The following is a 13,089-nucleotide window of genomic DNA, read 5'->3' on the forward strand; positions in this document are numbered from 1 at the left end:
ACTTTTTAAGAACAACAACATAATAAAGATTGTATTTAAAACTGTGAGGTATGTGGGTTATTTTAAACACCTCATTTCACAAATCCGCTTCAGTGTGTGGCCAGAGCTGAAGGGCTGCTCTGCTCCAGTGAAAGCCATGGAAGGGTGGCAAGAGACAGGGTGAAGCTTAATAAATAATGTATCGTGTAGCTGATCGTGTACTCTTGTACAGACTAGTTGCACAGGATTTACAAGCATTATTTCTGCCACACTTAATGGGTTTGTTGTTGAAGGGACTATCCAGTAAGGAACTGTGAATACAAAGGACCGAGAAAATACTTTAAATGAGAATACAGGATAATATCAATTGTTTCTGATGGCCAGGTCATTAAATGCTACCTTTCAAATTTTTATCCTAAACTTAGTTAGGTTTGTACTACTTTTTGATTATCCTTTATGCTTTTCTGAGACAGGGAGCATGTTCACTGACAAGCTCTGAAAATCAGTATTATAATAACTTTCTTTTGATATCTTCGTTAATAGCTTGAAGAGAGCACATAAACAGCACCTCAGATGTAGTTAGTTTGATTAATTTGGATCCTAAAAGGCAAAGATAATGTAGAAAGCCTGGAAAGGGCTGAAGGGGGAAAACTGACGGGAGTGCTTCAGCACCCCACTGCCAAGGACCAGTTTTGTTAGAAGGCCAGTGATCTGCTGAGTGATTCCCCAGTCCCTCCCAGGGAGTGGAGGGGCAGCTGCTCCCAGGGCAGGGCAGCTGGGCTCCAGCAAGAGCAAGATCACCAGCACGTTCTGGTGACGAGGCACATGTGAGCACAAGTTGAGAAGTCAAATCAGCAAGTCAGAAGCTGAATCAGTAGGGTACATGGACAGGCATGAGCTAGGCTTCAACATAGCCCAGCCAAAGAGTTTGAGGCTTCTTACAGCTTTCTTGCACATATCTTCACTGCAGTTTGAACCAAGATTAGAGGACTGCACTGTACTGTGGAGTGAGCCGTGGGCCCATTTCTATAGTGAGGAAGGGGAAGGAGTTGCAGACTCCAGAGAAGAGTGGCAGCAGAACAGCTGGTTGAGCAGAGATGAGCCCAGATACCTGGAACAGATGGGTGGTGGACAGGGGTGTTTCCTCTAACCATGAGCTAGAGAGATGGAAATTGCAAACTTCGTTCAGTCCCAAGTTACAGTGCACAGTTCTCTCCTGATGGTGAGACAGACTAATATGGGAAGAATGCAGGAAAGAATTGTCTGACAAACTGTATCTAAGAACTTGGGACTGAATGCAGTTTGCAATTTCCATCTCTCTAGCTCATGGTTAGAGGAAACACCCCTGCCCACCATTCGTCTCAATTTCACTCACAAATTTTCCTGTTAAAAGGCCATTTGAGTTAAAGTTGTGTGGATGTCTGCTGGAAGCAGCCCTCTCCTACTCTGTTTTCCTGTGAAGCAGGTGAGGGTGTATACCTGTGGTTATAAAGTGTTCAGCGACAGAAAATGATATTTCTGGGATGTGTCAGCTCTTCTGTATGAGTACAGACCAAGATTGCAGTTGGTTTATTGACACGGTAGAGAAAGGGTTGCAATATATCCCTATTCCCAGGTGCTAGAATAACCTTTTCAGCTGCGAAGTTTGGACGACATTTCTTAGAATTCCTTTCAGCCCAATTTTCTGATAATTTTGTTTGTTTTGCCTTTTTTTTTTTTTTTAGGTAGAAAATGAAAGAGATATATGTCAAGTTTTAAAAACATAGTATTTTAACAGATGGCCTTTGGTTAGTGAGAAAGGATCAATCAGTCCTTACCCTAATTTGCATTCTGTTGCTGTGTATACCATTGCAAGCAAAGGAGCAAGTATCCTGAAACCTGCTAGCTTGTTCTATTAGACCTGAAACCTGCTAGCTTGTTCTATTAGACCAAACGTATACCTGATTAGAAAGCAGGTTATGGTTTACCTGTCTAAAGATTTCTTCTTTTCTACAGAAGTCGATGGTTACTAGAGAGGAACTAAACCAAAGTAAATTATTCCTGCTCTCCCTTCTACCCCACCTCCAATAGAGAGAAACCTGAATTAAAAAAAAAACGGTTGGGCTGGAAATAAACCTGTGAAACAAAGAGCAAAACGGAAGACATGAGTGATAGTGATGCACTGTTCAGGTCATGAGCCTAATGGATGGATCTCTGCTTGCCCATTAAGGTGGTATGTCCCAGTAGAATAAAACCCCAGAAGTTCATAATCCAAATTATCAGAAGCAAATGTTTCTTTGTTCCTGGAAAGGAGTATCAAGAATGTTTATAATTATCCTCAGAATCTGTACAATGTGAACAGGGCTTCTGGTGCTGTGCACATGTTGGGAGTCAGGTTCTGGCTCAGCTGTTTGCTCACAGTGTGACTTTTCTGCTCCTTGGCTTGCTTGCCCTGGCATGTAACCAGTGGCAGAGCTCTGCTGGGGCATCAGATATTGTGGAAGCGCAGACTGGCGTGCTGGGAGTTTGATTCTTTAAACAAGATCTTCTCTAAAGCTAATCCTTGGTGATTATAATAACTAGTTTGTTCCCCTGGCAAAATAGGATTATGTCACAGAGATCAGGTTGTACTACGAAGTTAATCTCTGTTTGAAAACCCTGTAGTGTTGGAAAACTGTATTGTTTCCTATATTCTTCCTGTAATCTTTCCTGGGTGAAATTATTTGACTTGATAATATATGAGATATTGCATTAATTGTCTGAGGGTTGTAATCTGTAAAGTAATGAAAATATTGCTTATGAAATCAAAACATTTATAGAAAAATCGTTTTTACAATGTAAGGGCAATACCGATTCTTCCTCAGAAATATTTAACAATGCTACCATTAAGGTGCAGAGCTGGAAACACAGGGGTTTGAGTCACTGGCTATATAAAAAATTAAGGACAAGCAATGCATTGGCTTTTGTCCCATCCATTTTTCAGTCCAGTCCTGACAGTACATCTGTCATGAGCAAGAGTGTAGTGTAATGTCAGAGTTTGTTCAATCTTTGAATTTATTTCTAAGTTTTAATATCACCTATGTGCACACCAGTATTGACAATAAAATTGGATTAAAGTTACTGAAATTCCTTCCATCTAAAACACAGAATGTTTTATCAGATAGTGTGAACCTTTTGCTATTACCTTAGATTGGATTGTGGCTTTCTAACCGATGATTTATTTAGAACCTTGTTTCTTTGGCCAAGCAATAAGTTGGCACCCAGTAACTCACTGTCTCTCCTCGAGTGATAAGTCAGCGTAGTGCAGAAGTTGCAGTGTTGCCAGTTTTTGTGATTTTGCTACAGATTGAACAATGTTGTCTATTTTGAGTTTGTATATCCGATGCAGCAGCTAAGGTTTTTGATTGAGGACTTGGCTTTCTTAAACATAGTAAGTTTCTAGCCTTCTTTGTTGCAGAAAAGTTTCAGAACATGCACTGAATGTGTACAAAAGACATAGTCTCTAGAGAGAAATACACTAATTAATTGTATTTAAAAAAGCCTAATGAATTGTGGAGACAGACCTGTGACCTTTGAACACTTGTGGCTGACAATGCCGGCGTGTGGGCGTCTTTAACCTTTCTTCTGGCTTTCACCCGCGTGCCAGCTCAACTGAGTTAGAGATCTATGTGGTTTGGGTTACAAAAGCTTTTCCACTGTGATTAGCTTTCTTTTTGGTCTGGTTTAAGCTTGCTTGTGTTCATTTATGACATAAATATTCCTTTCTCCTCATCTTAAAATCCCTTTTTGAAATAGCCTCGAAAAACTGGTTCTGTGCTTAACTCCTGTGGTGTTTGTCTTAAGTGTTTAGTTGCGATTTCAAAAATAATACACCTCTACGTACTGTGGAGATGAGCTCTAACATTTTCCTTGTTAGAGCTCTGTTAGGAGCTGGGTGAGAGTTGGCAGAGTTGTTCGACTCCAGGCGGTTTAAAAACACAGGTTTCATGTTGCAGCCTCTGTAATCCAGACTTCCATGGGAGTCTTTGTCATTATTAGCATTTGCGCTTGTCAGATGGAACAAAACAGAACAGGAGAGGAGGCTGTAAGAACCTAAAAAAGTAGGTCAATGGGCCAGCAGGTTATTTGGCTAGAAAAGAACAAGTGGCTTCATTGAATCATGCTGTAATTGTTTCTCTTCTGTTGGCAGATTGTTCTGCTGTGCTTTAATTTCCTATGCTAATATTTGCATCTGTATTTTAACCACTTAAGAGCCTCTGTGAGGTGCAAGGGAAGGAGAAACTTAACTTTTCTGATAAAATAAGAAATAATTCTGGTGTTTTCCATAAAATCCTTTAATGAATTTAAGAGTAGTATAAGCTTAGTTTTTAACTCCCAGCCTCCTTTTTAGAATTTAATATGCTTTCAAATAAAATGTTTCTGAAGTGGTACAAGTAGGTTGTATAGTGAATACATTTTATTTTAAAAACAGTAAGCAAGGCAGAGAGAAGCAGGATAAAGATGGGAGAAGAAACTGGTTTAATGTAACTTAGAAATGTAGAAAACAGTGTGCTTAAGCGTGAAAACTCTATACATGAAAAGTAACAGTATAAAGAGACTGGAAGCTGGTCATCACTTATACTGGTGTCAAGCTTTTTTTATGAGGAAAAGTGCATTTGTGAGGTAGGTTTTTGAAAGTGTTTTTGAAGTGGGTTTTGAAAGGAGGAGTTAATGGCTGTGTCTGAGGGAGCAGCAATAATGCAGCTGGGCAACTTTGCTAGTTGCCAGCGGCAGCATTCTACACATTCTGGAGTCCTGAGAGTGGCAATTTTAGTAACTGGGAGAGGAAAAGACATAACTGAGAAAGCCAGTGGAGGCCCAGGTAAGTGTTTCAGCAGTAAAGGTGTTGAAATAATGGTATAAAGACATACATTGAAGGTAGCAAGTGGAAGTGAAGATGGTGTGGGAGACACTGAATTCAAAAGTAAAAATGACATCGAGATTAAAGATCAGCATAAAATGATGGCTTAAAGCAGAGATGAAACAGCTATTTTATCAAGAAGAGCTTTAAAGCAAGGTAAATTCAGATAGTGAAATACTTGGGATATTTTACTTCTTTTATATATATATATATATAAAATAAGTGATCATTTAAAAAAACTCCTTAATTATAAAATTTTAAATTTCATTTACAGTTCAGAATTTAATGCTTTTCCGCAGAAGAGGATACATCTGACTCTCCACATTGTTCTTCAAAGGAACCAGGTTTAATCACTAAACCTCACACTTTAACAAGTCCCAAAGTGTAAAAGGTAAAGTTGTATAATTAAAAAGGTTTCTATGGCTTTCAGTCATAAACACTGAAGGCCTGAATAGCAGTGTTAAGTACTGTCTTTTTTTTTTTCTCCATAACGTGACTGAATTGAATTATTAGAAATAGATGTAGTCCTTGAGTTCTGTAGTGTTTGTGTTGAACTTAACTGGTTTCATTGGAATAATCTCTGCAATCTTTCCCAGTGGCATGTAGAAGCGCTGAGAATGCTCAGGGTATTGCAAATCTGGAGGCAAAGACAGAAAGGTCAGACCTTGAAGAGGGAGAAACAAATGCACTACAGGTGCATTGCCTGCAGTCTTTAAGTTATTTTAACTATTTGTCATGAATACTGAATCTAAGTTGCTGGTCCTGACGTAGGACCTGTATACTGTAACAAGTGAATGATTTTGTTGAATTCTAGAAATTGAGGGCTTTGTTAAAGTGAAAATACTGACTCTTAAATTCTGATTTTGTGTAATGAAGATGGCAGTCGTGTCACAAGTAAAAGTTTTTCATATTCAGGTGTACATGTATTTTTCTTTTTTATATTAATGGAACAATATATCATTTGTCCTACAGAATTTCATGTTACTCTTGATCCCTATAATGTTGGGTAGTGGATTAATTTAAAACTTAAGACCGGGCTAAAAATGTAATTAGTACATACCTGTATTAGTGCATACTATGTAAGCTGAACGAAAACAAGTTCCTAACTCGTGCCTTGATTTTAAACCTAATTCTCTGCCAGTGATGGTAGTTTCCTTTTACTGCTGAGCTTTCTTCCTCAATTTACCCTACTATTCAACAGCTGGAATGCAATTTTCCTGGAACATTTTGCAGGCTGTCTGGATCATGGAATTGTAGCTGCCATATTTCTTGTGGTATTAACACTGCAATTTCCACTGGATTTGGCGCTTTCAGAAACAAACAAATCCGTAGTCTCAGAAACTATGAGTCACTAGGGTGACTAAATCTACCTCCTTTGAAATAAACACAATGCCTTTTTACTATTAAGTTTATAACATACTAAAAATTCCCAAACATCTGCCTGTTCAGCTCATATCAAACCCCTTGCTGCATGCACTTGTTCCTTAATCGCTGACATTGTTACAGTCCTGCTGCTCCCTTTGAGCAGCTTCTGACATCTGACTTTTCTGTATCGAGAAGAAAGGCTTAATTGCATTGTTTCATGTTTTCATAAACATTTCAGCTCTTCCATACAGTCATATAATTTTTTGGCACCTAAATGTAGGTACTTGTTGAATTAAATACTTACTTTAATTTTATATTCCTTCTCTCACTATTAGTATTTCATTCACATTCCTTATTCAAAATCATATGTACACTTGACAAAAAAAACAACAACTTCCCTACTGAATCTTTTTAGTGAATAAGTGACTGCTTTAAGAAATGGCCAGGTTAATTATAACTTTCTCAGAGTATACAGATCACATTCTAATAGGTATCTTATTGTCATTATTTCACAAGTCTATTATAACAATGTGCTCAATAAAAATATAGCAGGAAATAAATAATAGCTGCGAAATACTATATCTCAAATGATTTCTGTTCACACAATTTCTATATAGAATGTATTACTACTGAGGAGTGTATTTTTCATCTGTTCAACCTTCAGAGATATGAGAGTCTTTTAGGGAAAAGTTCAAATAAAAATTAAAAGCTATATCTGAAATCAAGGTTTGTATGGGTTTTGTCCAGACTTATTTATGGTGATTTAATAAACAAAGTTCTCTTGAACTCTCTGTCACGTAAAATGAGATACTGAACTCCAGGTTTTGATGGTAATGGAGACTGTATTAGAGAAGGTAGGAGGGCAGAGCAGCAGGTTGTAAGAGATGGGAAGATTAAGAGCAGCTTATAGAGCAAATGAAGACTTCAGTATGCTCTAATGAAGAATGTTTGTTGGCCCTGAGTCACATTCCCACGTTCCTTCTTCTCTCTCTACAGGCAAACGTACAAATGTCTACCACAAGACTAAAGTGTGATATGTTATGTTTTTTACCATAAGCACCCATAAAATGAGCTCCATTGCAGACAGGTATGTTAATAAACAATAAGAGTTTGGGGGGAATTACTGTTCAGTGCTTTCTTTGTTAATCTTTTTTTATTGTTAATGTATAGAGAATTTTAATGTATGCAAAGGATAAGACAAATGAGGTTTTGGCTATTTTGGCAAAGTTACTTTGATAGTTGTTAGATGTGTTGCTTTGTAGTAAGTTGATTTTTAATGTTATTTGAATGTTTGTTTTTGAGTACTTCAATATTTGCTTAAGGAAAACAAATACATTTAAACAATTAGTGATGCTGCAGATGATAGTAAAGTGACCTGCTAACCTATTTCAAGGGAAAAGTAATAGCTGAGACATGGTTTCCACCTGATTCCTTGAACCAGACTTTCTTAGCAGCTTGGGTGAACATCTGTCCTTAATATTTCTTAATATTTTGAGACTTCGGGAAAAGAAACTTATGTTGAATTTACAGAAAGTTAAACCCATTCTAAATAAATAACAATAAAAGCAAAGGGTAAAACTTTAAAGTGCTTGTCTGGGTTCTCAATTATTCTAGTGAAGTTTTGTGGCATTTCACTGAAACTTCAGCCTTTTGAATACACAAATTCCTTTTAAAAGATTTATTTTTATGTAGTAGTGTACAAAAGAATTACTTCCTAGCATAATTGGTTATTGTAGTGTATGACTGTTTTATGACAGTTACTTGCGTTCAGGGAAGGAAACATTAGGATGAAAAAATTAAGGGTTGACACACAGGTCAGAGTGGACAGCACTAAATAGACAGAAGGACAGAAGTTAGAGAAGTAAAATGTGGAAATCCATTATACAGCAATTTTGGAAAACAGAACAGTTTTGACTTGATTTTGAAAACAAAAGAAAATGAAACAAAGGTGGTGTATGAAATATACTGAGGCATCTTCAAAGGGAAACATTCTCATTTTGATACCTCTTTAACAGTGCATGGACTGCTGTCAGCTGAGGAAAAATTTCTGTGATACTTGGTTAGGAAGCAAATACAATGAATACTGTTTAATGTTAATATTAATTGTGTATTTATAAGATTACATACATGGAGGAAGTATATCATATTCATCAGTACTCTTCCCTTAATGATACTTCAGTATTTCAGAAAAATGCACTTTTTTATTATTATTTCCAGTATTTGTAACAGAAGTTGCCAATAAATAAAAATAAATTATATTTGTCCTCTCATGTTTTGAAAAGGGTAAGAAAATGCAAATAATCAAGAACATAGAAAAAGAAAATTAAGTAATGTTCAATTAAGTGCATAGGGTTATAAGTTCACATTAGAAATAGTCTGAAAATTCTTTGAGTTGTATTAGAAATGTAAGGGTTTTTGCTTTCTATTTAGTAAATAGCCTAGAAGAAGAACTTAGAGCAGACTTGGCTTCAGCTAATTGGAGATGGTCTTCGCATGACATAACAGTAAAACAGTGCTTCAGTTTCTTGATGTAACAGAGATGATTAATAATTTTTTTTCTTTTGTGGTGTTTGCACTCCACAAGAGAGAACTGTTACACTCTAACATTTATTTATTTCAGAAATGATGGAAGCATTTTTGATGGGCTGGTGGAAGAAGATGACAAAGATAAAGCAAAAAGGTAAGTTTTAAAGTTATTTAAAGCTAAGGAATGTCCTATACTTGTATACTTAGGCTTACCAAGGAGATTTCTAAGCAATAAAAATGTGATTCTTTTCTAAATAACCATATCATTCAACAGCATTTCTTTTACTGTCATTATTCAGATATGTTGCATATTTATAACTGTGTTTCAATTATTTGTGTCAAAGGATGGTTTACTCCAAAGGCTTAGCTGCAACTCTTCATGAGAGGGAGGAAGCCATTCTTCAAAAACGGTGTCTGGGATTTGGAGTAGGTGTTTTTGTGACAGTTATCACGGCAGAGATTCTCAAGGTGCTGTTTGCATCAGGAACCTGGCAATAGTATGCAGCTTATTGTACAATGGTGTCATTGTTGTTATAAAACGTTTTCTGCTTTGTTTTTCAGAGTGTCTAGAAACAAGTCAGAAAAGAAACGTCGAGATCAGTTTAATGTTCTTATCAAAGAGCTGGGTTCCATGCTTCCAGGTAATGCTCGGAAGATGGATAAATCCACTGTACTGCAGAAGAGCATTGATTTTTTACGGAAGCACAAAGGTAATTCTTTGTAATAATAATAAGAAAAGTTTGTAAGCTCTTAATTATTTTAATGATATCCACTTAGTATATAAAATATTAACAGTTTTGCAGCTCCTTTAAGGAAATTATCAAAAAATGTAGAGTTCCCAATAAAATATATTCTTAAGGTCCTAATTTAAGTAGCAGAGACATAATTGGTTTTGCTAGTATTTTGCAAAAGCCAGTACTAATATTTTTTGTTCCATAGTTGTCAAAGAAGTCTGTTTCATAAAGAGAAGCATTTATTTTTGAAATAACCATCAAGTTTTTTTGTTGTGGACAGACTTCCATAATATAGTTGCTTCATAAGACGCAAGTTGTCGAAGTTTTACTTCACAGAAAACTCTGCTGATACATTTCAGTGGAAAGTACTTACTGGAAGTACTTATTTTGATATTTAGATAAGACTGGTTTGAACAGTGGGTTCATCTCTCTAAGTTCCACATAAAGCAAGATAAATCCCTGAAAAAGCTAGTCAAGGGAACTTAATGCTCCCTCTCTTCACGTCAAGCATCTACACAACTGGCTGCTTTAGCAAAAGTGATAAAGCAATAGGGTATTGTGGTCTTCAGCAAGCGTTACTGGGTAGGTTGTTTGAGAGTGGTGTGCTGACCAGGATAATGGGCTTTTTCTATTTTCCTTTTAGCTGGGAAAAAATCCCCAGAAAAATCTGAAAATATGTTTAGCTGAACTAATTTTCAAGACATATCCACTGATGTATAAGTGAATGGGTGTGTGTTTGTTGTTCTGTAAACCATCCTGTGAAATGGCAAAATGATGAATGTCTTTGAACATCCTTGGTATGTTTTGTTTCTCTGGTTGTTTGCATCAGCTGATGGTGGAACATACCCAGCTATGTTGTACTGAAATTCATTACAGAACGTTATTTCTGCCACGAAAAATTTCTTCCACTAAGTGTACACTTATTTATGGCTGTTAGATGTTTCTGTATATAAAAATTCCCTGTTCCTGCTCCTACACTTGTTCTTAATATGGCATCTTGTGGTTTACACTGCCAAAAACAAGATTAAAAATTCAAAAAATGAGCTCTTTCACCAGTCAACCTGTTTCCCCAAGTAATTCTAACCATGCATGCTAACTAGAAAGCACTAGGGACGAAAGAAGCAACCGTTAGGTTATAGAATAAAATAAGTTAAGCTATTAAGTGGATGGGTATATATGTATTTATCAGCAGTATGTGTGCCAATTTAAGGTATCTTACGGTATGAGAAATATTTTTGCATACCCTAGCACCTCTCTTCCGTTAGTGTCACGGTTCAAATAGCACTAGATGTGTATCGAATAGTGCTGTGAAAAGGTAAACATAGCAATTAAAATGGAAAGGGAAGGAGAATCATTTGTGCACGAATTCACAGGTTTGGGGTTTGTTTTTCCAATTAAATATTGATTATACTCTTTTAATTCTCTTAGACTCGTTTTTCTAAAAAAGAAAAACAGTATGGAAGGCTCTTTTTCTGTAAAAATCAGTTCTGTAGGTTCTAAGATCTTAATGAAAATTTGTTCTGTTTCAAAATCACTTTATCTTGTGTTGATGATTCCTATCATTAAACATAGAGTGTAGAATGAACACGTGTCAGCCAGCCAGCAGCACCAGTCATACTTTTTTCCTTCAAAGTGCTTTCTTAGATTATTCTTAAAATTACTTTTATTTTCTTTCATATAAAGTGGAAAAAAGCAGCTGTGGAGATGGGTACCTTTTAGGGCATGGTCTTTTGTCCATCACCTGATGGGGCAGAGTGCAGCTTGTATCATATTAAGGTCCCTAAATCTCTGACTGTTAGTGCTCACTAGTGTTGTTCTGCACTGGTTTACATTAAAATGTTTTGAACAAAATATTGGCGAAGGTCAGAAGCATGCTTTGCCTCCTGAGGTGCTTGGATCTGTTTGTTGCCATAAAGCAGAGTGACCCCAGCAATAAATGAATTGTTGAGCAATGATTATCTGCTTTATTGCTGAAAATCCTACTGTGTTCAGCCACCAGGTTTTGATTAACTGCAATGCTTCTGGTTCTTTCTGGACCATTTCCACATTGGCCAGGCTTGGTACTCTGGCAGCAGCTCCACATGAACTATCCGAGCTGCTTTTTGGCCAGTGTGGATTCTGGTTCTTCTTGGGAAAAAACGGTCGGGTTAGCAGACTGGAATTATATTACTGACAGTGTCTCAGTTGCTAATATTGCCTGTCATCCTCCTTTGAATTTGTGAACAAGATTTTTTTTAAATGGTGAAATACTGAAGAATTTCACTGTTTATAATTACAACTAGTAGATGGCTATTCCTACAGCCCACAGATAAAAGATGCTACAGATCCTGGCCCTGCTGGCAATTTCTTTAGGGGATGCTTGGTGCTGATGCAGAGTTGCTTTAGATCAATGATTTGAAGGCTTAATGAGTGTAACGTGCAATCTAGGTTGTGCTGCTTTGTCTGGTATCTAGTTCCAGAATGTGACCTCAGTGTCATTTATCTTTGAGTGCAACCTTCTGCTATAATTTTTAAGCATTTCTTTGAAGTATCCAAGTGAAACAAGTTTTTTCCCTGTTTCTTTGGCTCTGTTTTTCAATACCATACTTGTTTTAGTTAGGGGGAATGTAAAAGAACAACCACACTTGTGGTAACATAATTCAGAATGGTTCATTAAAGGCATAAACTTCAGCTTTTCTTTAGTAGAAATGATTTCTGCTGTAGAAGCCAGACTGACTTTTTTTTTTTTTTTAATTCTGAAGTAGTATGGTTATGTGGACCAGAATGAGCCAATGAATCAGGCTTTTCCAGTTCTAAAATTGAGATTACATGTGTCCTGTGGACTAAATGATTTGAATTTTGAAGTTGTCATATGCAGGGACAAGATTTGGACTCGATGATACCTGTGGGTCCCTTCCAACTCAGGACATTCTATGATTCTAAATACATTAAGTTCCTTGAATTTTGCCTCCGCTTTGGTGCCAGAGCTTTTAATTTCTGTGTCCTTTGACTTCCAATTCAGTTCTCAATGTTTGTTCTGAAAAGTTAGGCTTGGGCTTATACTTATGTTATCCTTATTCTCCAGCCTGCTCTTCTTGCTTTATGATACCATTTCAAAACAGATAGCAAAGGTGTGATTAATTTATGTCTTTTTGTGAGATCTGATCATTGGAAATTCTGGTCTTTTTTTTCCTCTCTCCATGCAGGTCTCCACTTCTTGGCAGTTTCTTGTGTGGCGTTACTGCTGTTTACTCTTCTTTTGCTGTTTTGCTCTTCTAATGCTGTTTTGTAAAGTTTTTTCCCTTTGGTCTCAGAAACAAAGTTTATTTAACTCAATTCCAGGTTTTCTGTGCTCTTGGAGCCATCTGAACTAACAATCTATCTTATGGCCTTTATACAGACTTCTCCTTTAGAAAACAAAAAGCCTTAAAGACATGGTTTGGTTCTTTCAGTTCATCGTAATGCTTGATTCACAATTACTTGTTCAAGGTTGTTCTTGCAACCAGTACTTCTGTAATGCCCTTGTAACTCATCAAAACTCAAGTACCACATGGTCCTGCTTCTTGTTTCAGTTACCGGTTGATAAGGAAGCATCAGCTTTCAGAGCCAGAGGTCTGCTTAGCAGCC

The 13,089-nt window shown here is 36.8% G+C and overlaps 1 protein-coding gene across 7 annotated transcripts in view; it reads left to right on the plus strand.

Annotated features, from left to right (window-relative positions):
- Nucleotides 1–13,089, plus strand: part of CLOCK (clock circadian regulator) — a 64,591-nt gene that overhangs the window by 23,333 nt on the left and 28,169 nt on the right. For 6 of the 7 annotated variants that reach the window (XM_082051774.1, XM_082051773.1, XM_082051778.1 and 3 more), the window contains 4 exons: nt 5,133–5,249; nt 7,220–7,310; nt 8,844–8,903; nt 9,311–9,459. In XM_082051774.1, coding sequence (XP_081907900.1) covers nt 7,264–7,310; nt 8,844–8,903; nt 9,311–9,459 — 256 coding nt within the window. In that variant the 5' untranslated portion in view covers nt 5,133–5,249; nt 7,220–7,263. Of the gene's footprint in view, nt 1–5,132; nt 5,250–7,219; nt 7,311–8,843; nt 8,904–9,310; nt 9,460–13,089 lie in introns of those variants that run through there. The other variant, XM_082051779.1, reaches the window with a different exon arrangement.

Source organism: Streptopelia decaocto (genome assembly GCF_964273445.1).
Source record: "Streptopelia decaocto genome assembly, chromosome: 4".
Taxonomy (NCBI): domain Eukaryota; kingdom Metazoa; phylum Chordata; class Aves; order Columbiformes; family Columbidae; genus Streptopelia; species Streptopelia decaocto.